This window comes from Manis javanica, chromosome 14 (genome assembly GCF_040802235.1).
Source record: "Manis javanica isolate MJ-LG chromosome 14, MJ_LKY, whole genome shotgun sequence".
NCBI lineage: Eukaryota > Metazoa > Chordata > Mammalia > Pholidota > Manidae > Manis > Manis javanica.
The window spans coordinates 51,137,778-51,162,729 of record NC_133169.1 but is presented as its reverse complement, the minus strand read 5'-3'; the positions used below and the strand labels follow the sequence as shown (position 1 = coordinate 51,162,729).

The following is a 24,952-nucleotide window of genomic DNA, read 5'->3' as shown; positions in this document are numbered from 1 at the left end:
GACTGGTGTTCAGCATCAGTAAGTTTCTGTGGGCTGTCAAACAGTGAACTGCTCAGGTAGATAGCCCCAACCACTGTCCCATGTCCTCCAGCCATCCCAGCTTCCCCATCAGATCTGCCCCTGAACCAGGATCATCTATTCTGTCTAGTATGGTAACCACAGGCCACATGGGGCTAAGTCTTAACCAGTAAGACCTGAAATTCTGTTCCACCATCACAGTAGCCACATTCACATTCCAAGCACTCAGCTGGAATGTGATCACACACCTGAAAACATTCCCATCACTGCAAATTGGACAAGTAACGCATGACACAGTAGGCCACAGGGACCTTTTTTACGCTGGTTTGTGACTGCTGCACCAATCATTAAATTCATGGAGTAGTACTTAAGTATACTTGCATCTGAGTTCAGCAGGACAGTCCACAGCTACTTCCTCAGAACTCAAAACCTAACACTTCCCCAGCCTCAGGAACCTCAATTCCAGTCTTAGCTGTAAAGCCAAAGGCAGTGAGTATGTTCATAGACCATGTCTCTCTGCCATGACAGCCTCTCCTTCTCTGTGGGCATGATTGAAATTTTGCAGTATGTGCATGTCATTGTTCACCCCAAAGACAAGCTCCGGAGGTAGGATGCCAAGAATGAGTCCATCAGAATGTCTTCAAAATAAAGTATAATCACCTACAACTTACCTCTAAATAAAAGTCAAACTCCTTATAAACAATTAACATTATATAAAAAGACAAATGTACATATTTACACATGTGTACATATGTGGTCACATGACTTAGTGATTGGATGGCTTGTCTGATTTTAAGTCACACCAAGGCGCTCACACGTCCCTCCTTGGGCCTGCTGAGGGGGCAGGTGGGCGCAGGGCAAGGCACTGCATAAATAAATGTGAAGGCCAAGAGCTTGGGGGAAACGTTAGTGTACACCTCTGAGCGGGAATGTGCCGAGGTCCACAAGAAAAAGTGCCATATTTTTTCCCACGTGCCCTGGCCCGAGCAGGGAGCAAAAGCAGGGCAGAGCCTCTCTGAGGCTGAGGGAGCAGTTCCTGCAGGACCCCATTTTTCCTTCACATTTCATTGGCTTGGGAATGGTCCCCAGGGCTCATCTGGGAAGGGAGGCAGTTCTTTGGGAATAGGAATCACTTAGTGCAATCGTCTCTTAGTGCAGAGCCAGCCCTGGCGTTGGTGCTGTGCTTTTCTGAGGTCACCGGTCTGTTCCTTCCGGCCAGCTCAGCAACAGTGAGACCCTCTCCAGGCAGCAGGGCTCAAAAGGAAAAGCTGGAGGCTGACTCCCGTCTGAGCCACATGACAGACCAGTCTCAGAACCCCATCTTCCCGAGAGAAAGGGCCAGCTTTCTACCCACAAGGTGAGCCCAGACCCTGCCTGCCAGTCCTGGAGAGGCCCTGCCCCAAGGAGGGAGGCTCCATCCCCACTTGGCACTGGGGTCAGGCTTTTTATGTCAAGGGGCCCACAGGAGACCTGCTTCTCTGCACCACAGCCACCATGATGCCGGGTCCTGCTCACCTAGGGGAGTAAAGGGGGCCAGGGGCCCAGCTACGGTGCACAGGGGATGGCCTGGATGGAGGGCAGCCTGACTGGGGGCAGCAAGCTGTCCAGCCAGCTGGTGTCCATGTTCTTCAGATCTGAAGATATCAGCCCAATATACCCTGGAAGACAAGAGGAAGGTTGTGTGAGGAGGCGGGTGGGGTGGGGCAGAGTGTGCACACCCCCCACCCAGCCCTGCCCGAGGGCCACAGACACAGCTGCCTATGCTGTCCAGCGCAGCAAGCGCCCGTCTTTCCGCAAACCTGAAGGCACCAGAGCAACAGCCAGTTCACAGGCTGTCTGTACCAGATGCTTGGCGGCTCCCGGCCCTGCCCCCAGCCCTCCCCACCCTCTGCATGGCTCTCCATTCTCTGAGAAACCCTCTGAGCTCAGGGCTCCTTACCCCCAGGGCTGTCAATTTCTGGCTCCTCCTTGCAGCTGAAGTCTCCGTAAACACTGGTGGGCTGGACTCCAGGCTCATTGAGCAGGTATCCCTTCCCATCCACATTTGTTGGGTGCCACCCAGACTGCTCCAAGAGCTGGGGACAGAAGAGCAAGAAGCCATTAGGTCCCCTGCAGTGCAAGTTCACCCCGTGGCCCTCCCCTCAATGAGCCAAAGCTTCCTGGCCAGGATCACACCCTTGGCCATTTTCACGTGCTCAGATGGAGGTGGATATGTAGTTAGGACCAGGGGCTGGGAGGTGAGGGTCCACCCAGACCCATGCTCCCCCAGCTACCCACCGCACAGAATCTCTATGACATGGTATCTCTAGGACATACCAGCTGAGAATGTGGCTTCAAGCAATAGTTAGCATTAAAAGTCAAGAAAAGATGAGTAGAAAAGTAGAGATAAAGAACTATGCCCACGTCTCAATTTTCTGTGCTGATAAAAACGTGGGCAACAAATACAGCAAAAACTTCTAATATTCACTTTGAAAACTGAAGCAGAAAAAAAAATACCTGGAGGATAATGTGCTTTAAAAAAAAAAGAATCCTTCCTATTACACAGATTCCAAAGGCTGATTATTGAAACCTTATGTGCATTTCCCTAACTAGCAGGACTGGGGCATGTTGGGGCAAAAGGACACAGGCCAGGGACCCAGCACTGAGGATGGCTGACTCAACAGCTGTCAGAGGCCCTGAGGAAACCAGGCCTCCCTCTGTCCCCACGCCCACGGTGTCTTCCCCCCAGCCAAGGGCGGGAGGGGTCCCTAGCCCCAGGGACATGGCACTCAGGACCATGCAGGCAGCCAGGCCACAGAAACAGCTGCCCTCTGATTTGGAAGTTCTTGCTGGTTCTCTCTCTCCCCACTGAGAAGCAGCCACTTTCTAAGAGTGCCCAGGGAGGAAGGAGCTTTACCTTCATGATGTCCTCAGTTAATTTCCCTTCCTCATCCTCGTCTGTTGTGGCTGTGGGTGGGAAAAGCAGAGAGGTTGGCCGGCTGTCAGACTCATCCTGCAGTTCCAGCCCCAGGTCCTCTACACACACACGCGTGCACACACACACGCCTTCAGCAGACATCTGGCTGCCAGAGATTCCAGAACAGGACACTGTCCTGGTGACTCAGCCTCCCAAACCCTGAAGCCACACCTCTTCCCACCCTCTTGCTTCCGCCTTCCCGCTGAAAGACTGGGCTGCAGAGGACTCAGGCCAGCTAGCAACCATAGACTAAATGCAGCCCCCACCCCTTTCCTCTCCTCCCCAGCTTACCACTGTCAGTGCAGTGCCAGGTGAGTTCTGAGCACTTGTTCTCCCTCAAGAAATCCCTCCCAGCACCTAAAACAGTCAGGCTACCAGGGCCACGAACCTTCAGAGGTGGAGGGCATGGGCGACACCTGGAAGTTGTACAGGTCACTGGTGCTGTCTGGCACAATTTCCACTGGGATGCGCCAGTCAGGGAGTGTGCTGCTCACGGCACATGGGGACACTGCTCCAGGACAGCAGAAACTGCAGGTCAGGGCTACTCGTATGTTTTCTTAGTTTGTGTGCCCCCCAGCACCCCCACCCTGAAGCCTGCTCCAACAGGCCACGACCCACTGCACCATGCCCCCTAGATTGGCCTGTGAGGTCCCCTACCAGACCCAGCCCACCTCACCTGGAGTGAGGGCGCGCTCCACCTCCAAGTCCTGCCCCAAGTAGCCCTGAGCTGTGTAGCCGCTGTGGTCATCAGGCAGGGTGGAGCTGCTGAGTCCATCAGAGAAGGTATCAGGGCTGGAATCCCCACTCGACTGCAGAGAAAAAGAAGCTTAGACCCAGGCTTGCCATCATGGCATTTCTTCTCCTGCCCCCCCGCCCCTCATCAGATGACCCAAGGCTGGCTACTTAGGACCACACTTACCTTCCTCTTGGCCTTGCCCTTGGCATCTCGGCTGGACTTGGACTTTCTCTCTGTAGGGCAGATAGGCTGTCAGCCCTGGTACAGGCCACCAGCCCCGGCCGCAATTCTTCCTCCCTCCCTCCCTGAGGGGTCCCGAGGACCCAGAACCCTTGCATACCTTTCCTCTGGTTCTTGGTGAGGGGAGGGAGCATCCGGTACACACGCACAGCAGAACTGCCCTTATTCCTGCTCTGGTCCTTCACCTCCTCAATGTCCGGCAGGGAGTTCATGGCACACCGGAAGTTGGCCTTCCATGTCTTGGGGTCAGGCTCCTTTTCCCCTGCTTTGTATCGGCCTAGTGGGCAGGAGAATGAAGAGGGTCATCAGAGTCACAGATGGGCATCCTCAGCTGCCCCTGGCCTGGGTGGAGGAAGGCAGGAGTATCCTAAGCTCTCATATGGCTAGAGTCCCACACTGGTCAAACCAGCAGGCGATCCTGAGCAACACCCTGCTGGCCCTGGGCCCTTGGCCTCAAATGCCCCGTAGTGTTCTTTTTGTCCCAGACCATGCCTAGTCTTCCTGCTTGGGCTATCAGCAGCCAGAGGGTAGGAACTGGGGCTTATCTGATATTTCCAAACGTGGGAGTGGGCACAGAGCAAAACAGTTACTGATATGTGGGTAAACTGACTGGGCTGAGATGGGCCACGAGGCCCTACCTTGAGGATAAAAGGAGGCTGACAACCAGATGGGCCTTAGGCCAAGGACCTTAGTCAACATGAAGAAAAAGGTAGGCCTGGGTTTCTTTCAGTGTTCTTGCTCACAGTTGCTTTTGCCAGAGGGAACTTTAATCCAGACACAAACTTGCTGAAGTCACACTGGCAAGATTTCAGCTTCACAAATTCCTTTAAGAACTTGTTCAAACAATGGATCCTCTCCCCAGAAACACAAGTCTGCCCCCTGCCTGCCCCCAAACTCTGTATACAGTGTCTCAGGTCACTCAGACCCCAGTGAATAGCCTGTGTTAGTTAACAGAGCACTTTGCCTCCTCCTGGCCCTCCCAGCCTCGACTCCAGGACACTTACCTGTGTGAATGGCCCAGCTCCGGAACAGACAGGCATCCTTGTTGATGTCCCAGCCATGCTTGGCAGCATGCTTCCACGGGATCTGGAATATCATCTCCTCCTGAACAGCACAGGCACAGGGGTGTGTCAGCTCAAAGACCACAGACTCGGGGCCTGAGACTACTCAGCAGCCCCAGGTCTACCCTGACATCTGGCCTGGGTTGGCTCGCCCTGCGATTGGCTCACACAGGCCACTGTACCATTCTGGGTCTCTCAGAAGCAGCTTGGGGTTCTGATGTGCTGGGGCAACAGACAGGCCTCTCTGCCAGTTACACATGAGTTGGGACCCGTACACATGACCCTGGGCTGCTGCTCTCTGGTCTGTCAGCATCAACATGGAAATGAGAGCCCCTCCATTAAAGGGGACTGCTCAGGACATCTGGGACGACTGGCTCCTCCACAGGGGGTCCTGCCATACACCTAAGGGAGCCTAGGGCCAGACTTGGATGTTGACTACCTGTGTGACTACCTGACTGCCTTTGTGACCCTGGCACTGTCACCTCTTTGTCCCTCACTGTTTTCTGTGAAATGAAGAAACAGTGACAAATATACCGACTACGGTCTCACTGTTATTCCTGGTGGCTGATAGTATGGATTTCTAAGTCAGAGCTGTTCCGGTTCAAAGCCAGGCATGATCACTTTTCGTGTGCTCTCAACATCTCTTAGTGCCTCTGTTTCCTTATCTGAAAATGGAGGTATTATAGGATCTGCTTCACTGGGCTACTTTGAGGATTAAATGACACAATGTAAATAATATACTTAGGGTGCCATGCTCAGTGAGTATACAGTAAGCCTTCACTATTACTATGAATACTGTTATTGCTACTGAGTCTGCAGGAGCTATTTCCCTTTGCGCACCAGCAAGAGGATTGCTGGACCTGGGCAACTTGTACATGGTTAATTTTGGGGTCCCCTGCTGAGCTAACCACCTTCCTGCCAGGAGTGCCCTCCTCTCTGTCTCCACGGACTGGAGCTCTCCAGGGAGCTGTGTTTTTTAAAGGGAGACACCAGTTCCGCAGATTCTGGGGCATCTTGCTGCTGGAAACTCTTAGTGCCCTCAAGTGGGTGCCTTGCGCATACCTCGAGAAGGGAGGAAGGCAGAAGTTGGGCAACTGGGACCCGGGGTGAGCCTCGCATACTCCCTGTATGCAGGACCCACTGGCAAACACATCTGCCTGCTATTACTTCCCTTTTTCAACTGCATCGAAGCTTTAGTCCCCCCAAAACCATAGGTTAAAATAGTAACAGGGAAAACCCAGTTACACTCACTTTATTAATCCAGACCAGCCCTGGGATTTGGTTGGAATTAATCTGCATCTCTAGCCAGGGTCTCATGCGCATCCGAGTGATGGGCATGTTGGCTGTAAAAAGACAGAAAGCTCCAGTTCAGAGTCTGTTGAGCAGTCCCTGGGCACTGCCCTGCCCCCAACCCGGACCATTCAGTTAACCTCCCCTGCTGCTAGGCCAGATACCAAGCACTAAGACATGGGGGAGGGAGCCTCCACCGGAATAAAACTGCCGTCCACATCGTGACTGCACCTTGGGCAAAAACTCTTCTGCCCCTTCCCTCGCCCACTCCTTGACAGTCTTGGGAGAAGGCACGCAAATGATAGCGTCAAGATTTATGTGCTGGAAAATGGTACAAGATACACAAATACCTTAATACCGGAACTTTCCTCCCAAATTTCAACGCCTTTGAGAAGAGGGGCTTCTTTTGCTAGGTGCTAAGGAATTTCCCAACTGCATTTGTTGCCACTAGCCATGCACCTTCCCTAATGGGCAAGCAGTCACCCTGCACCCCTGGACATCCCAACCCCCCTCCCCGCCCCCGCTCTCCACCCGCAATCTAGTCTGTGCCTCCCAGCCAGCTACCAGTGCAGAGGCCGGGAAGCTAACCCTTCGGGCCCGGCTTCCTCCCTCTGCCTGGCTCCTCTCCTCGGCCGATAGTGGCTCAGGGAACACCTGTGGCGCCTCCTCCCGCAGCCACGGCAGGTCCTCCAGTCACCCAGGGCAGCAAGCCCGCTATCTGCATAGACAGTCTGAGATCTGGGGCCTGGGCGCGCAGCTGGGACCATCCAAAGCCGGTCCGGGGAAGCCCGGGTCTCCCACGAGAGGACGGACACTCCCCGCTTGTGAATGCGCGCAACAAACATACCGAGTCACCCAAAGGCCCCGGCGGCTTCGCGCACGCCGACCTGCGAAAGCGGCCGGGCGCTTGCAACCTCTGCCGGGTGGGCGGTCCACACCGCGGCCCGCCCTCCCCGCGCTGCCGCTCGCCGCTCCTCCAGCGCCCTCCCGAGCCCGCGCGGGGACCCAGACAACGCCGCGCGCCCGCGCCACTCGCGCCTGGGGTTTTCGGCCCCCACTTCCTGGTGTCCCCGCGCTCCTTTGTTCGACGCCACCGGTCCCCCGCGGCGAAGGCGGGCTCACCTTTGCAGCGGGCGCGAGGAGCGCGATTCCGGCTGGGCGCGAGAAGGCAGAGGATGCCCGGGTCGCGGGGCCGCTGCGAGCCGCTGGCCTGGGCTTGGCTCGGCGCCCGCTGGCCTCGCTCGGTCCGCCTAGGGCACACGTCCTGCCTCGACGAAAGAGTGGCGCGCTCTGCTGGGAGAGCGGCGCCGGCGAGAAATCTAAACACTTAGCGGGATTCCCCAAGCCCGGGCCGGCCCCGCCCCCCAAAGAGCTGCGACGGCGCCTATTGGCCGGCGCCGCCTCATCACTTCGGGGAAATCAGGCTGTTGTAGAGCTAGCGGCGAAGGGGAAGTACAGGGCGGCTGCTGCTCCCCACCCCCTCCGGCCGGGCGCCGCCGCCCCGGGGCGACCGCGGGCCCGCCGCGTCCGCTCCCACTCCACCCCCACACCAGCTCGCCGGGAGCAAGGCAGTCCTGGAAAGCCGGGCGCCCCGGCCTGCAGTTACTACTCTCGCTCCGCATTCTCCCAGCCTTCCAGCTCCTGTGGCCATCTCACCCTCCTCTCCGGGGGTGGGCACATCTCTCCAGAGCGCAGGTGAGGAGGTCTTCGGAGCACCTGCCGCCCCCTCTTCAGAGGGGACCCCGGTATTGAATCCCCCAAAGCCAGCCCGGTGTCTCAAGGCCGCAAATGGGGTGTCAAGAAGGAAGGTTTCATCCTCCACATTGCCCCTTTCTTGAGGGGCGACCCACCGCCGGTCATTCACCTGCCCTGCGGAAGCAAAAGAAAAGCCTACGCTGCCTGGGGTGCTCCCGGGTACTGCCAAAGGAGAGGGAGTTCCAGACTGGCTGCTGCTGGTGCAGCCTGTCGAGACGACTGGGACCTCAGTCTCCTCAGCTACAAAGTAGCCCTACCTTGCAGGTTTCCAGTGACGGAGAGGTGATCCCTGTAAAGCACCATGCCCCACTCGGGCAGCAGATACTGCATGGTTTTCGAGTTCCCTGCCCAGAGCCTTATAGTGACCAGGGAGACACCTTCCCCTTCTCTGGCTACATCCTTGGGACTGCCCCAAAGCTGGGACAAAGGAGAAGGGTTTCAGAGAAGCCAGGGCTGCTGAGTTGGGGTGGGGGTGGGGTCGCCTTGGTCCACCCCCAGTACTCCAGCCTTAGGCCACCTCCACAGCCTCACAAGGCCCTGGCATGAGAGTCCCTCAGTGTCAGCGCTGGTGGTGTGGCCAAGTCCTCAGGGCTTGGCCCAGAAAGGCTTTGGGCAGCATGGGGGCGGGGGTTGCTTAGGGCTGGCCAAGGCCGTGGGTCTAGCCAAATAGTTGGGGAGTCCAGGTCCCTTGGGAAGGGCAGCTATTTGGCTCTTATGCTTACAACTAGACCTTGTATTTGTAGTTGTATTCGTAGAGGCTGGGCTGAGTGTTCACTTTCCAGTCAGAACTCTGGCCCAGCAGGCTCCTTCCTTCACCTGCCTCCCCCTACCCCCACCCTCACCCTCAAAGCAGCTGACTCAGAAGTAAATCTAGGCAGGTCTGGTTGTGTCCCTCCCCTCAACCCAGCTCTCCCCCTACAGCAGCACCCAGTTGCAATGATGTTGGCAATAAATAAACACATTGATGCAGCATTCCACCTGTCAGTCATTCTAGTGTCTTCCTCCCACGGAAGAATGGTTGGGTTAATGGAATCTGGTGCACCAGAATCTGATGCCATGACTAACTCCAGGCTTGACTCCCAGGAGACCAAAAAGGTCAGAGCTATTTGATAGTGGTGTGTGCAAGAGAGAGGAGAGGCGAGAGAGAGGTAGGAGGAGCTGTGAGTAGGGAGCTGGGCTGGGTGTTAAGGAAAATGGAAGGTGCTGAGGCCCTGGAAGGGGGAGAAGGGTTGGGGTGGTTTAAGTGGCAGATGGGAGTGGGAACCGACTAAAGAGACCAAGACCTTCTGAGTGAAAAAAGCAGAAAACGAGTGGCTCCTGAATTGTACAGTCAACTCTGTACAGCAAATGGATGTTCGTCCTGTCCCCAAGCACCTGACATAAGCAGTTGAAAATTCAGAATGAGATTAGGGAGAGGAAGTTGGCACCTCATGTGGGCTGAGGAATTGACCAAGATGACCATATGAAGGCAATAGGAGACTGAAAAAAGGGCTCTAAAATAAGAACTTTATTTTAGCTAATAGACAATCGTCTGTATGTGTATATGTACATATAATGAGCATTTTCCAGGTCATGAAATGTATTTCTGCAGTATCATTTGTAATGGGTACCTCTTTTTCTATCATAAAGATAATGGGTACCTCTTTTTCTATCATAAAAATAAATAAAAATTTACCCAAATTAATCCCCTATTGTAGGACATTTAGGTTATTTCCATTTTTTCATAATACAAACAACACTGTGTAGCTAAATCTTTGTGCACATTAATAATTTTTTTTGCACTTAGGAGAAATTCCCCAATTGTTAGGATTTACCAATGAAACTGTTATTTACATCTTTGAAGTGTTCCTTGACAATCTTTTTTTTTTAGCTTTTAACTTTATAGGGATTCTTCTCTTGAAGCCTTTAAGAATCTGCTTATCATGATTGGGGGTGCTATACTCCCAATCAGTGAAATAAAGCCAAACCCTGCCCAAGCACTCCAAATTTTTATAATAACTGCTCTTGGATTCTGAGATGTATCACACATTCCCTCTGACGATAAGCAAAACATATAGAGCCTTCCCTAGGCTTTACTTAGTAATTCAGAACTGACCCTTTCCCCTCTCTGACTCAAAATACTCATCTTCTGTAATTCCAGCCATCCCCGCTGTGCAGGAGACCTACCCACCCAAGTTCTGCTTCTCGACACCCCACTCCAACCCTATCCACAGATTCACACACACACAAAAGCAGAACTCCTGGCCTCACCTTTCCACACTGTCCCCAGCAGCTTTCTCTCTTCTTAATCCCAGCCTTCTACCAGATAGTCTTTCCTGTCTTCTACCTCCTTTGCGTCACCTTGTCTGGGGCTTCCTTCCCCACATCACCTTCCAGGACCAGACTGCTGTTACTATAGCCTCCCCTAGGGCCTCTCCCCCATCAGGCCTGCCCCCCAGGTGCCTCCGCACTAGAATGGTCTCCTTAACATTCAGGTCCACCAGGACCCTTCTAATCTCCCACAAACTCCTTAGCTCCACATTCAAATCACTGCTCACTCTGGTCCTGGGAGTCCCATTCCAACCTTCCTGCCCACATCTCCCCTACCTTTGGCAGTAATTTGAGGACAGTGGAAAGAAAACAGGATTTGAGTCTGAAAGCCTGGTTGCTTATGCTTTTGCCACTTGCTGTGTGACCTCAGGAAAGTTACTGTCTCTCTTTGCCCCTCTCTCTTATTATAAACATGAAATTAGAGAGATAAACTCTTTTCTGAACTGTAAAACATTAGTCAAATTCCATATATTAACAGTAATGCATATACCTTTTGCTGCATTTCCAGTTTCTGAACACCTCTGGTATTTTCCCCTCATCTCTTTGCTCTTTCCATTTGCTCCTCAGTATGTCTTCCTCCAGCACTTAGCAATACTCACCTCTCTCTGTCAATCTCAGTTCTCCCTGCCTCTAACACACTTCAATTTCAGTTCCATTTAAAGTCCTAGAGCAAATGTCTGGTTTCCTATAAAGTATCTGTAAAGCAGGGAACCAGAAGCCCCTCCCCTCCTCAGAACCCCCTGGCCCTTAACTTTCCTGTTGCCTTTTCTCCACTTATTACCTTCTGGGTGGTGACCTTCTGGGGTACAAAGTCTGCATTTTTCTGCAGGAGAACCTGAGCAGGCTCCTCTACCTGCAGCTGGAGTTAGCTGGGGGTTAGCCCTGGAGCAGGGTCTCACAGGATGCATCCTATCACAGGATGCATCACTCAGTAAGGGTAGATGTATTATGTAGTTTCTCTGCAGTAGGCCCTGGGGTTTTCTAGGCTGGCAGGAGGGGCTGAGCAGCTGGCAGGGCCTCCTTTGAGGTGACTTCTGCAATTAGGATCCTGGGGGCAGGATCACCCCAGTGGGAGCCTGATGGACCAAATCCTGTCCCCACCCCCCCTCTGCAGGCCCTCAGAACACACAGTTCACCTTCTAGGTGGGCTCCAGTTAGTCCTAAAGTATAGGACCCAGGGGGGGCTTTAACTAGGTTTTTGAGAGCAGGGCAGACTTAAACTCCTGTGGGACCTCCAGAGAGGAGGCCATGGTCCCCCAAACAGATGACCTCCCCAGTGTGTGTTCCAGCCTTCCAGATCTAAAGGGAGGGCTCTCTGCGGTGCCCCGAGTCCCTCCAAACCATCATCTTCGTTTTCATAGCAAACCTGGGAGGCAGGCAGTCCTGTACTGTGAAGTGCAGACCTCAAGTCAAGCATAAAACCATCAGAAAGCATTCAAAAGCCTGAAGACAGAATCCAGGCACCCCGCGTGCAAGGAGCCTAGGTAGAAAGAAAGTCACTTTTTAAGTCATTCAGTAAAGGTGAATCGCTCTCCTGCTCTGGGTCAAGTCCAGGTTTGGCCCTGGGGATATGCTGGGGCACGAGACTAGTTCCTCCCCTCTCACAACTCGGGCAGAAATGCTGTATGACACAGCAGAATAAATGTGCTGGTATGAAAATCCTAAATGCAGAGTGGGAGGCTGCAGCTGGCGAGGGAAGTACAGGACTGACTAGGGACTCCTGCCACACGAGAGTGGGCCGGCGTCGCTCCAACGCTCTGGACTGTCCCGGAACCCCGGAGGGAGAGAGGGATGTTAATGTGGGCTGCCGCTGATGCCCTGTGCAGTTTTATTTCTTATAAACACAACGTTGGGAGGAAAGAGGCCTCAGCTACCCATCCGCCCCGTGGGGCCCCGAGGACGGTCGGGAGTGGGCTCTGGGCCAGACCCCGCGGCGGCGACCGGGGCTGAAGGCCAGCAGCGCACTCCTCCCCCGCGCGAGGGGGTCCTGCAGCCACTCCTGCGCCCGCTGCCGTTCGCCCGGGGCGCCCCCAGCAGGCTTCTCGGCCTTCATGGGGACAGCAACACCCGTACTGTGCCCCGGGGAGCCCGAGTCCTGGTCTGGAGCCCCTCTCCCCCAGGTGACCCACGCTCGCGCAGCCCGGGCCTGAGCTAGGTGGGAGTGTTCGGCGGGGAGGGCACGGGGCCCAGGCCCTTCGGGCCGACTTTCCACATTCCAGCTCTGCCCGGGATCGGGGTGAGCCGGGGTAAGCGGCCGGCTCCGAGCTGGCGGGCTTCCTGGAAAGGGAGGGAGCGCGGGAGAAGAGCAGAGCCTCCCAGCCGCGCCGCCCTTCCCCCTCCCCAGCTGGCTGCCCCGCCCGTACCAGGCGGCTCACCTGCGCGCGGCCCCGGGCACTTCCTTCTTCCCCGCCCGGCCTCCAGCTGCGGGCCACCGGCTTTCCGCCGGCGCCGCAGCTACAGGCTGTGTGACCTCGGGCTAGCTGCTAAACTTCCCTGTGCCCATTACCCCCCTCCCCCTCCCACGCGAGAGGAAGCTCGCCGCACTCGGGCTGCACAGCTCTTTGTAAATGCCCCTGCCCTTCTCGTCTCCACCGTGTGGGGAACCCGCAGTAGGCGCACAGAAATGGCGCCCACCCCCGGGCTGCGGGGGCGGCAGCGTTGCGTTCGCGCGCTGGTGGACTCTGCCATCCGCCGCAGCCAGCGCGACTCGGGTTAGGCGTGCGGCTTTCCCGTGGGAGGAGTGGGTGGTGCAGAGCCGCTGGCCGGACGAGGCCGCCGGGGGTCGGGTCCCCGCTGAAGCTCCCCTCTCCGCCGCTGCCGGGCCGGCCCGCCCCCCATTTCGGAGGGGCCCGCATGCCCAGGCCCCAGCCCCCGCACCGGGTTCCGCTAGGCCGCGTCGGAGGGGCGGGGCGTGGGTTTCGGTTTCTTGCAAACGCCGCGGCGACAGGGAAATCGAGGAGTTTCCGGGAACCGCGCCGGGAACGCTGAGGTTCGCGCGGCTGCGGGGGGCGGGGGACGGGCGGCGTCCAGTGTCGCGGGTCAGTGGCCTTCTGGAAGTTCCAGCGGGAGCTGGGGAAAACCGGCCCCGGAAAAGCCCCACCTGAGTGCACCTGTCCCCAGCCCCATCCTGCGTGGTGTGCACGCAGAAAGCGGTTGGTACTGAAGGGGCTGAACGCACAGCAGAGCAGGCAGGTGGAGTCTGAGGAACCGGGAGGTCCTTTTAAACGGCCCCACTTGTACCCGTTACTGTATGTCGCATCTCGTTTGTGTTCATAGCTCCTATTATAACTGAAAGTATCTCCTCTGTGAACTTCATTTATTGGAGGATTCCTCCTGCATGACTTGGGGCCCTGGAGGGTGTAGCCCTGTTTGCCTAGTCCAGCCAGCTGGGTCCCCAGGGGCCTAGAACAGGGCTAACTAACCACAGGGAGGGGCCCAGTGAGTGCTCGTGGACCACGTGAAGAGGCAGAGTTGGAGGCATCTAGGGTGGGTCTTTGCCTTCTGCTCCTGAGGGACCTGTGGTGCCAGCTCTCCTGGCCACCTCACCCAGTCGGGGTGGGCTAATGCCCCCAGGTGAAGAAGGCCCCACAGGAGAGGCCTCAGCCCCACTGGGGAGGGCATGGAGTCCTCTGTGGCTCTCTGAGAACTGCCTTCCAGATGGGGTGGCTGGACAGTGAGCAGACTGGTCATCACAGAGGAATGCTGGCTGTGGGGGTCAGCCACTTTCCTTCCCTCCCTGGGGCTTGGTGCTCAGGCCAGGGATCATTGTGGGTCGGGCCTGGGTCTGAGCCAGGAAAGCTGAGAATTTGGATGGTGAGACAGAATCCAGGGTCTTCCCTGGATTCAGACCAAAGCAATACCTGGAATCAGATTGGGCTGTGTCACCTGCAAGCCCCTGTCTCCTAAATTCTTGCTTTTGGACTCCAGGTCTGTGAGAGGGTTCTTCCTCCTCATAGCCCTGAGAACTTGCATTCTGGGAAGACAAATCAAGCAAGTAGAGCTCCCTCAGCCCAGAAGGCCAGCGTGGGCAGGTAGCAGTGGTAGCCACTCAAGGCAGCCAACTAGCCAGTGGAGGGCAGGCAGGCAGACCCTTCAGCATCTCTTGTCTGGGCCAGCATTGACTTACTCTAGCCCAGGCTAAGGATCAGGATGGCTGGCCTGGGAGAGAGCCAGGGAAACTCCAAATGCTGCAAGAGTGGAGCGTGTGCTGTGAGCACAGCCCCTGATGACCCCGGTGACTCAGCCTGGGAATCCCAACTCCAGGGGCTGTCCTGGGAGTAAGGCTCCGGACAGTGAGAGGGTGCCTCTGAGGGGCCCAGCGACCATGGCAACTATTTAATGAGGCCCCAGACTAAATTGCTTTTTGCTCTCTTCTGTGGCCCAAGGCTGGACCCGCTGCTGCTGGCCCTCTGCCTAGTCCAAACAATAGCCTTGAGACAGGGAGCCCAACCTTCTTCCTAGACTGTAAATATGACTTGGAGAGCACCTGGTCTTCAGAGTGTCTGTGTTGGGCTCCATTTTAGGTCACATTTTAGAAGCAGTAGATGTAGCTTAAACTAGGAAACAACAGGAATATGTTTTTGGAGCTTGGACTCAGCAAGTGCTGAGTTATAGATGCATTTATGGAAGGAAAGCAGGGCGTGAGGCAGAAGAACAGGGCACCCACTGGGTGCTCTGTCCTGTTCCCTGCTGTAGCCCCAGGATTGGCTGAGCTCAGTAGGTGCCCTATGAACCAGTGTGGCACGGATGGGGATGGATGGATGATGGATTCAGATATTCTCAGCAGTATGTGCTTTTTCTGAGATGGGCTTGTCAACAAGATGGTTTCCACAGAAACTCATGGATGCCCCAAAGGGAGAGAGCGAGAGTGGAATGCGGCTTCTTTGAGCAGCACTGTTGTCATTTGTGTCTGGGTCTGATGCTCCGAGTGGACCCCTGCTCCCTTTCCCATTGCCCTGTTCACATTATGTGGCCCCTCTAAGTCCTACAGAGAGCCTGGGAGTCCAGGGAAAAGGGCCAGCCAGCCACAGAACAAGGGCAAGGGGCTGTTACCATCAGGTGGGTGCTCTCTCCTCTCCATGAAGGAATGTTTGCAAAGGGACTCAATTTAGATAGGATCTCAGCCAGGTTCAAGAAGGCATCTGTTGACTGACTGACAGACGGGCAGGAGGGATGAAAGGGTCAGAAGAGACCCACCTGACTGCCCTCTAGGTTGGCAGGTGACAAAACACGTCAGATAACCAATGTGAAATGCTACTCTGGGAGTATTCCAGAGGGCCAGGTCCACACTGCGGGGCAAAAGGGGCTCTGAACCAGAAGGCCTCTGGTGACCAGGAACCTCCAGGAAACAAAAGTTGTTCTCCCTCAAGAACCCCCGTGAATGTTGCGGAGGGCTTCCCATGGCCTTATGGGCTGGAGTGCACATGTATTTGCTTTAAGTGGAGTGGTGACTCTGGAAGGCTGAAGACCTAGGGGCATCTGATGGTCACTGAAAGTTGTTCAGGTCTGTGCTCATGAGGGCTGTGCAGGGGGCTGAGAACTGAGCAGCCAGGGTCCCAGCACTCGCCTGATATGATGTGGATGTTATATTCACAGCCACCTCCTGGCACCCAGCACACTCCTTGAAAAGAGTAGGCACTTAGTAAGTGCCCACTGATTGCAGGACAGATGTGTGTCACACCTGGAGTATGAGGCACAGAAGCAGAGTTGCTGGGGTGTGGGGACAGAAGCAGTCTATCTCAGTCAGTGTTCACAGAGGTGGCCTTCAGTAGGGCCTTGAAGGATGAGTCAAAGTTTAAAAGGCCAGTGGTGGGAGAGGGCATTCCAGGATGTGAAGACAGCCCCGGGATAAGCCTGGAGACTCAGGAACACAAGACAGATCCTGCCTGCCGCCTGGCCTTGTGTGGCTGCCCCAGAAGCTGAGCCTGGACCGGGCAGTGGGGGCCACGCCGAGGAAGCCCGAATGCTGTACTCAGGAGTTGGGGCTTTATCCTGGCAGACGGGCTCCTGAGGGCCAGCCCTGTGGTTCCTCCCCTTCTGAGACAGGGTCTGTCATCAGATGTTGAAGTAAATTCTAGAGCAGGCCCTGGGAGGGTGATTGAGAGTCTGACCTGTGCTTTAGAAAACCTGTAGCTGCCATAGAGGATGAAGCGCGGGGAGCAGCAAGGTGGGGCTAGGGTGGCAAAGGGTCCCAGGCCCCCGCACTTGGGTGGCACTTACTCTGAGCGGCCAGCTCTGTGCTTGCATGACCCTGAGAGTGAGTGCCCTCTTACATTTTGCACCCTAGGCACCCACCTGCCTCACCCGAGTCTGGGGCCATGCTGTATACTGGAGGCAGGGTGACGGACAGGAGGTAGCTCCAGTGGCCCGGGTGGATTAGGGCTGTAGCCACAGGGGATGCAGAGAAGTGGGCCAACTTGAGAGCAGGATCAGAGGACAGGATTTGGGGTGGCCAGGATGTGGGACAGGTTGGAGCACCCTTCTGGGGCCCTCTCTAGGCTCCTCATTCTGAGAGAAGCATAGGGAGCCCCCCACTCTGCTGAAGGGTCATGTATACCTGCAGCTAGCGCCAGGGCAAGACTCTGGCCCTTGGCTTTGGTCTGGGTTCTGAATAGGGGAAATCAAGGGATTGTGCTACAGAGAGCAGGGCAGGTGGTAGAAAGGTCACAGCCTGCCCTGGAATGCAGGCCCCTGGTGGCCGCAGCTAGAATCTGAAGCAATACACCAAGATTGCTAGGCCTTGCCCTTTGGACCCCAGGTGTTTGGGCACAATGTGCCCAGAATGCTGGGTAAGGGTACCCCCCTGCTGGACGCGGCATGTCTATCAATCCATCATCCCAACACTGTCCAGCAGGACTAGAGTCCACCCACAGGGCCACCTTTGTACCAGGGAATTAGCAGTTTGGCTCCCTCAGCCCCAGACCCCTGGATGCTCTGACCCTGTGGTAGCAGCGCCCCCTGCTGGCAACAGAAAGACTCCCTTTTCTCCTCTTAGGGGAGGAGGCACAGGGGGAACAGGGTAGAGACTGGTGCAAAGGGCAGTGGCAGGACTGAGGATGGACTTTGGCTAAGGCATATAGGCAGGTGCCTGCTTCCTGGTCTTTGGCTTTTGAGCAGGTGTCAGGGAGCAGGAACTCCAGCAAAGGTTGAGATGGGATTTTCTAAGATAACTGCATTTTGCTGAAGGACACTAGAGAACGAGGACCCTGTCCTGTCCCCACAGTGTCACGGCCCAGGGAGGCTTGCATCCTAGGCTGAGCACCCCTAGTGTCTCCAGGTGGCCTCAGGCACCTCTGACAATTCCCTCAGAGGATCTGGCCTGGGACTGAGGCCAAGAGCTAGGTGTGGAAGGGAGCAGGGCCCTCAGTAGTCTAAAAAGAGGAAGAGTCACCCCCAGACAGAATTCCTGCCCCAGCTCTCCAATCTGGGCTGGAGTTGGAGGCAGGGACACATCAACAAAACAAAATCAGAGGCAAAATTCTAACTGCATCTGGACTCTGGACGGTGCCTCAGGACCCAGGCCAGCTTGGAGCGCTGGGTGAGGTGCCCATCGGACTTGTGTGTGCTGCCACGCCTGTTACCTCTGAGCTAGTAAGTCCACAGAAGGGTCACACCCAGGGCAGCTACTTCCCAGAAGTTTATGCCACAAAAAAAATGGTGCCTTTCCCCAGTGAGCCTTGCCCACACATGGCCCTGGCATCTGGAGTCCCCACCTCAGATAAGAAGGTTCTGGGAGTTTATTTACATCATGACTCTTGGCTACAGTGATGGCTGAAGCCTCATCTGGCTCCTGGGAGCCCAGGAAGGGGTCTTAACTCTGGGGAAACCGCTCTCCCAGGCCAAGACAGTGTGGATGGCACCGTTCTTTTCAGGACCCAGAGGGGCCCAGCGCTCAGGAAAGCAGCTCCTCGCCTTGCCCCAGGCGTGTCCTCAGCAGCATCCTGGTGCACAGGGCCAGTGTAACTACTCGCAGAGACTCCCCACACCACTCCCCCACAGTCTCTCGTGGGGAGATGAGGCCCATGAGCGAGCCTGTGAAGAGACAATCTGGCCCTGGGTTAGAACTGCCTCCAGCCCTCAGGCGCTTTGCTCAGCCTGCAGACCTGGTGCCCCATGGAAGCATGGCAACAGCAAATTGTCCCCAGTTCGTAGGAGGATTGACCCACTGTGCTGAGGACTGTGAGATGGGGAAACCACCTTGCAGACACCAGGAAGCACAGGAGCAGAGTGACAGCAGGTGAGGTCAAAAGGTCTAATTTCCTTTAATGAGCAGGCCTTTGAAGGCCTTTGGACCACACCTGCCAGCTCTGCTGTTGCCCTTGTGTGCATTCTGTGTAGGCTAATGGCCCCAGCAGCCAAGAGAAGGCTGTGCCCTGCGTAGGGGCCCATGCTTGAGCTGAGGACGTGGCAACTTGGTCACAAAGCTCCCAAAACACTTCTAGAGGAATTGACCTCTTTTAGGCTGTGGATAAAGTAGAGTTTCCTGTGGCCAGGATTTTCACTTGGCCCTGGTCATCTAGCTCACTGCATATGTGTGGGCAATGTGTTGCTATTGACTCTATAATGTAAAGAGCTTCACCCAGTCCTCTGGGCATCATGGTGGTATGGCCACATGGCTCGTGCATGGCTGCAGGGCCGCACGGCTGCAGGAGAGCAGAGACTGGAGTGGTGGCAGCACCGAGGACAGAGACTGAGGCTGCTGAGTGGCAGAGAGGCCCAGAGGCAGAGACTGGCTTGCTGCTTGCAGACTTGCTGAGTGGATGGATTTTAGTGATTGACCTGCCACCGTGGGAATAAAGTTGGGTATAAACCCTCTCACCCCAAGAATGTTCCATTGTCATTCCTCGATCTCACTGAATCCATAGTAAACTTGCCCAGGGCTGAGACCCATTGGCAAGACAAGGCTTCTCAGCAAACTTTTCTCTTGTCATTTTCTGCATATGTGTCTTTTCTCTCCCTCTTCTAGCCCAGGGATGCCTTTCAACCATTGGTGCCATGGGGATGGATTACTTGACAAGTTTCGAGAGCAAACATTTACTCTGTGGTCAGGTGCCAGACACAGAGGTAAGTGCTAGAGTCACAGACATTCAACAAGAGTGTATTGAGCTTGTACTGTGTGCCAGGCATGGATCTAGATACTAGGCATATAAAATGAACAGGACAAAGTCCCTTCTTTCATGAAACTTATTCTAGTGGAGACAGGCAATAAACAGAAAGTGTCATACTGTGATAACGCTACAGAAAGATGGCATAGCATGATGCCAGAGAGTGTGGAGGTAGCCATGTAGATTGGCTGTATAAGGAATGCCAGTTTGAGGCAGTGACATTTTAACTTTCTATATGATAGAAGGGAAAGCAATGCATGGAACAGGGTGAAGCACACTCCAGGCAGAGAAAATAGCTAATGGAAAGGCCTTGGGAAGAGAACACATTCATTGTGTTTGAGGAGAGAGACTGCTGTAGGCTACAGCGTGGTAGGCATGGGGAAGAATGATAGACAATGGCACCAGTAAGGTCAGCAGGAGTCCTATAGTGGAGGCACTTGAGGCTGACTGTCAAGGGCTTGAGTTTTATGCCAAGGGAATGGAGAGTCTTTGAAGGATGTCACACGTGGAGATAAAATGATCCACTGTGCATTTTTAAATGCTCATGGGCTGCTGTTTGCAGACTGCACAGTAGTCTAGCCAATGTATGTAGGAGGATGACCAGGGGAGATGAACTAGGTATCAAGGGAAAGAAGAAGAAATGGATCCAGGCAGATATTGAAGGGGAAGCCAGAGATGAATAAAACATGGTAGCTGTAGAATGGGAGAAAATGTTTGCAAATCATTTATCTATTAAAGGGCTTGTATATAGACTACAGTAGTCCCTCCTTACCCACAGTTTCATTTGCCATGGTTTCAGTTACCCAGTCAACTTCAGTCCAAAATCAGATGATCTTCCTTCTGACATGCCATTGGAAAATCAATAGTAGCCTAACACTGAGTCACAATGCCTATGTCATTCACCTCGCTTCATCTCATCATGTAGGCATTTTATTATCTCATCAGCACAGGAAGAACCATGAGTACTGTACAATAAGGTATGTTGAGAGAGAGACCACATAACTTTTATTATAGTACAGGCACAACTCAGAGATGTTGTGGGTCAGGTTCCAGACCATCACAAAAAAGTGAATATCGGGGCTCAAGATGGCCAAGTAGGAAGGCAAGTTGGAGACCTCCTTCCCCAAACATACACCAAGGAAGCACCTACAGCAAATACAGCTAACCCTGGAAGCGACCTGCAGACTGCAGAGCAGACTATGTACACTTGGGGAAGAAGAAAACACCACACAAAAAGGTATAAAGTGGCAGAGACTGGATCAAGCAGGACTCCAACCAAGCCCACAGGCAGGAGGAAGAGGAATGGAGCAGGGAGGGGGTAGGAGCCCAGAGCACTGCACATCTGGCCCTAAATATCTGCTCTGGGAGCAGGAGCCCCACATTGCATCAGGTTCTGGTGATTAGTGGGGCTGGACACCAGGAGGCAGAGCACCCTGGGAGGCTGAGACTCCAGCCATTGTGGAGGACCGGCAAGTCCACCAGTCCTGAGATCCAGTGCAGAGGCAGCAGTTTTGGAAGAATTGCCAGCAGTGGGAGGGGTACGAGAGAGGTTAGGGTTGGATTGAGCTCTCAGGAGAAAGGGCAGGTAGGGGATACCTACCCAACCCTCCCTTGGCCCAATAGCTTGGGCACTTTCAGGACCCCCAGACAGTCCATCCACATCACTGGTGGTTCATCTCAGAGGCACTTCCCCAATATGACTAGCTGCCTCAGTCACTGGCTTGCCTCCTACCATGGGACTTGCTAACACGACTCTCCTACTGTGCATGCTGTGCCATCTCTGCAAGCCTGTGCACTCTTCCACCATGCACCTTGCCATCTCTCTATGGGGAAATCTTCCCAGCACCCATGTAGGCTCCCACCGAAAGGCTCAGTGCTACTGTCTATCACCCCCATGCTCTGCAACCAGGTAACTTGCCACTGCTGCAGCCCGTGCACTCTGCCATTATGCAACTTGTCATGGGACTTCTGTGCTCACCCTGTTAACTCAGCAGCCCCATCGCTGCAGGGCAGGCAGAGGGTGGCCCTGGCCACAATGACCCCAGCAGAAGTGCCACTGCTTTGATCACAAAGGGCCCAGCTGAGGCAAACTGCTGGCCTCTCAGGCTGAGCTAAACCACTGTCCTCACACAGACAAAAAGGCAACCCTGCCCATTGCCTACCAATAGCAACTGGGGCTCCATAGCAAAGGAGAACCAGGCGCTGGAGAGGAAAGAGTTCTGTACTTCTGGTCACCACAAGACACCTTCTGCATAAAGCCCTTGCTCTCTAGACTAGGAAGCATAGCAGATCTATCTAATAAAAAAGAAAAATACAGAAACCCAGACAAAATGAGGAGGCAAAGGACTATGTTCCAAACAAAATTACAGGATAAGACACCAGAGAGAGGGCTAAATGAAATGAAGATCTCTAATCTTCTTGATACAAATTTCAACAAGTAAAAGTTATAAATATGCCCACTGATCTGTAGAACTGTATTTAAGATCCCAGAGAGGACTTCAACAAAGAGTTACAAGAACTGAAGAATACAGAAACTAAAATGAGAAATGCAATGGAGGGAATGAGTAATACATTGCTGCAAGTAGAGGGACAGTCAACTAGATAGAAATTAGAGAACAGGAACACAAGGAAACTGAGGAATAGAAAGAAAAAAAAGTATCTCTAGTAATGAAAGAATGATATGAGAGGTGTGACCAATCCAAACAAAACAATATTCACATAATAGGGGTACCAGAAGGAGAAGAGAGAGACAAAGGGATAGAAAGTCTCTTTGAGGAAATAATTGTTGAAAACGTTCCCAATCTGGGGAAGGAAATAGACACTCAGGTCATGGAAACACAGAGAGCTCCTAACAGAAGGAACCCAAGGAAGACAACACCAAGACATATAATTAAACTAGCTAAGATTAAGGATAAGGAAAGACTATTTGAAAGCAGCCAGAGAGAGAAAAAAGATTATTTATAAAGGAAACCCCATCAGGCTATCAGCAGACTTCTCAGCAGAAACTTTACAGGCCAGAAGGGAGTAGCATGAAATATTTAATGTACTGAAACAGAAGGACTTTCAACTAAGAATCCTCTACCCAGCAAGATTATCATTCAAATTTGAAGCAGGTATTAAACAATTTTCAGATAAACAAAGGCTCAAAGAATTTATAAAATTAAACCAGCATTACAGGATATGTTAAAAGGGACTGCTGTAGATGGAAATGTTCCTAAGGCTACATAGTTTTCACCAGTGAAAAATAAACCCATAGTAAAGGGAGTAGATTAATCACAAAGCAAGTATGAAATTAAATCAAAACAAAAGTAGCAAAACCAGCTATACACAAAATCAATCAAGGGATACCCCAAAAATGCAGATTATGACAATACATAAAGAGTGAAGGAGCAAGAAGAAAAAAGGCACTTTTACATTGTGTTTGAAATAGAGCAATCAGCAACTTATTACAGACTGTTACAGTCAGACAGCTATCCTTGAACTTTTGGTAACCACAAACTTAAAGCCTATAATAGATACACAAAAAACTAAAATCAATACTTACCTGGCAGGGGAGATACCATGATCACGAAGGTGGTTTTCCCAGGGCGAGGCTTATCCATTGCACTGCGGATGTGCTGACCCCTGCGATTTCCCCAAATGTGGGAAACTCGACTGCATTATTTGTGGTAGTGGGGGACTGCGTTCGCGCTTTCCCCTAGAAAAAAAAAAAAAAAAAAAAAAAAAACTAAAATCATCACAATTGCACATTAAGTATGAATATGTTGTATTTGAAACTGCAAGGTAAATACAAAAACTTATACAATCCCAATGCATAAAATGTGCCAAAGTCAAACACATGTTTTCTTGAAAGAATCATTAGTAGTAGAGCATTTGTCTGCAAATAGATGTGGATTTCAGATGATTTCCTTAAATTACAGGACTGAAAATGACTGGAAGTGTTTTCTCCTAACATATCACAGAGAAAAACCCTGCCTGGTCTCACTGTCCACTTGGACCTCTGAGCAAAGAAGTCACAACACTCACCAATGGGTCTTCAGGGGTCAGGTGGGGATGTGATGTAAACACAAGGACCCACTTCTAAGGCAGAAGCACAGTCAGCTCATCTCCCTCTGGCCCTTATTTTCTCATCACCTGCAGAGGCAAGACAAGCCCTGACTTGGGATAGGAGAGAAGGAATCCATCAAAGGGAACATTTACTCATCTCCTTCCTGGAAAACAAACAGGAGAAACCAAATCAGCCTCAGAGAGTCCCTCATGGGTGTCATGGTGAACGCAACAAAAGTTTCTTTCTAGGCTAGTCTTCCAAGTGGATGTAGCCCTTTTCTGGCATCCCAGTGCCTCCCCAAAGGTTCCAGACCTTTCAGATGAGCCTCCCAAGTGTTCTGTAACAGCTGCTGGCTTTCTGGGTTGCTGCCGGACTCAGAGCATGTTTGTGGGAATTGGGAAATCTACCCAGAAAGACGAGGAAAACAACCTATCCTACCTGATCAGTAAGTGGAAAGGAACTGTGACACCAGCTGTGTGCCAGCTTGCACCAACATTCTGGGCCTGGGAATATTTCACCATCTGCACTAGGGCAGGTGAACCTCTGGGCACGTTCCCCACTGTCCCAAGCAGCCTGAGGGCTGGGAATGATTCTCTGCTTTTTTAGGGCTGATATCAACCTGATACAGATAAAGGGTGGGAGTATAGGCCGTGCAAAATATGTTTCTTTGGCATAAAGGTTATTTCTACCTAGTTATTTTCAGAAAAAGCAGACACAGGAGGGGCTCAGAAGACAGTAGAAGTTGCCGTTTTGTGAGGAACATTTACATTGATAAATCTCTATTGTAAATGGTCAACTCTGTGATTTTATCAATGGAAAAAAAACCATGATTTCAGATCTTGATAAAAAATCTAAACTTTGTTTGCTGAGCTTTTCCTCATAACCACCCCTTACTGGCTTCCTCACTCCTCATGTATTCCCTTTGTCTTTACCTGAAGATGATATTTATACTGATTTCTGTTACTGGAGATGGGTCCTTGGTCTCCTCATGAGAAAGAACGTGAGAACAGACACAAAAAGTGGTTGAGCTTCACGAGTTTACTTTGAAGAATAAGAGTTTAAAGAAAAGGGGGAGTACATGCCCAAGAGTTTGGCATGGGCAGACCCAGAGGGGTTTCTTTGGAGGAAACAGTAGGGAGCCTTTTACATAGAGGGAGATGAATATTCACTAAATGGGGATGGATTTCAAAGTGAACAGGTGGGGTCTTCTCAGAGTTTGAGCTTGCTCCACCTTCACATTTGGTGGTGGTGGGGAGTTTTTGGCTATATTTGGTTCTCATCAGAACTGTCATGGTACAGGGAGGTGTGATTTTTACTATGTTAATGGTGGAGGGGTGTGATTTTTACTATGTCAATAGTGTATAATGAATTTTGGGGTGCAGTTTGGGTCAATGTATCCTCCATGTTGGAGCCAGCCAAGATTGGCTGGTTATC

At 53.0% G+C, this 24,952-nt stretch overlaps 2 protein-coding genes and 1 non-coding gene across 7 annotated transcripts in view; 2 read left to right on the top strand and 1 right to left on the bottom strand.

The window, feature by feature from the left end:
* The window catches only part of LOC108388420 (uncharacterized), an 89,880-nt gene extending 65,501 nt beyond the window's left edge, over positions 1–24,379 (top strand). For 3 of the 4 annotated variants that reach the window (XR_012124818.1, XR_005056919.2, XM_037001950.2), the window contains 2 exons: positions 19,332–19,429; positions 23,391–24,379. Coding sequence is in view for 2 of the 4 variants with exons in the window: in XM_037001950.2 (XP_036857845.1) it covers positions 19,332–19,429; positions 23,391–23,422 (130 nt within the window). In the remaining 2 variants the exon portion in view is untranslated. Of the gene's footprint in view, positions 1–4,933; positions 5,058–19,331; positions 19,430–23,390 lie in introns of those variants that run through there. The other variant, XM_037001943.1, reaches the window with a different exon arrangement.
* Positions 654–8,143, bottom strand: IRF1 (interferon regulatory factor 1). Of its 2 annotated transcripts, XM_017646907.3 has the most exons (11): positions 7,958–8,143; positions 7,424–7,591; positions 6,263–6,354; positions 4,955–5,054; positions 4,051–4,227; positions 3,894–3,943; positions 3,651–3,783; positions 3,363–3,482; positions 2,915–2,964; positions 1,958–2,093; positions 654–1,676 (listed from the first exon to the last, which is right to left on the bottom strand). In XM_017646907.3, the coding sequence occupies exons 3-11, from the start codon at positions 6,347–6,349 to the stop codon at positions 1,564–1,566; spliced, it is 966 nt and encodes a 321-aa protein (XP_017502396.1). In that variant the 5' UTR covers positions 6,350–6,354; positions 7,424–7,591; positions 7,958–8,143; the 3' UTR covers positions 654–1,563. The 2 variants fall into 2 exon arrangements, with proteins under 2 accessions (XP_017502396.1, XP_073077183.1); XM_073221082.1 differs by lacking the exons at positions 7,424–7,591; positions 7,958–8,143 and adding an exon at positions 7,149–7,169.
* Positions 23,007–23,170, top strand: LOC118969059 (U1 spliceosomal RNA). Its single transcript, XR_005056946.1, has one exon. It is a non-coding gene; the product is annotated as a U1 spliceosomal RNA (small nuclear RNA).
* Positions 24,380–24,952: the final 573 nt, after the last annotated feature.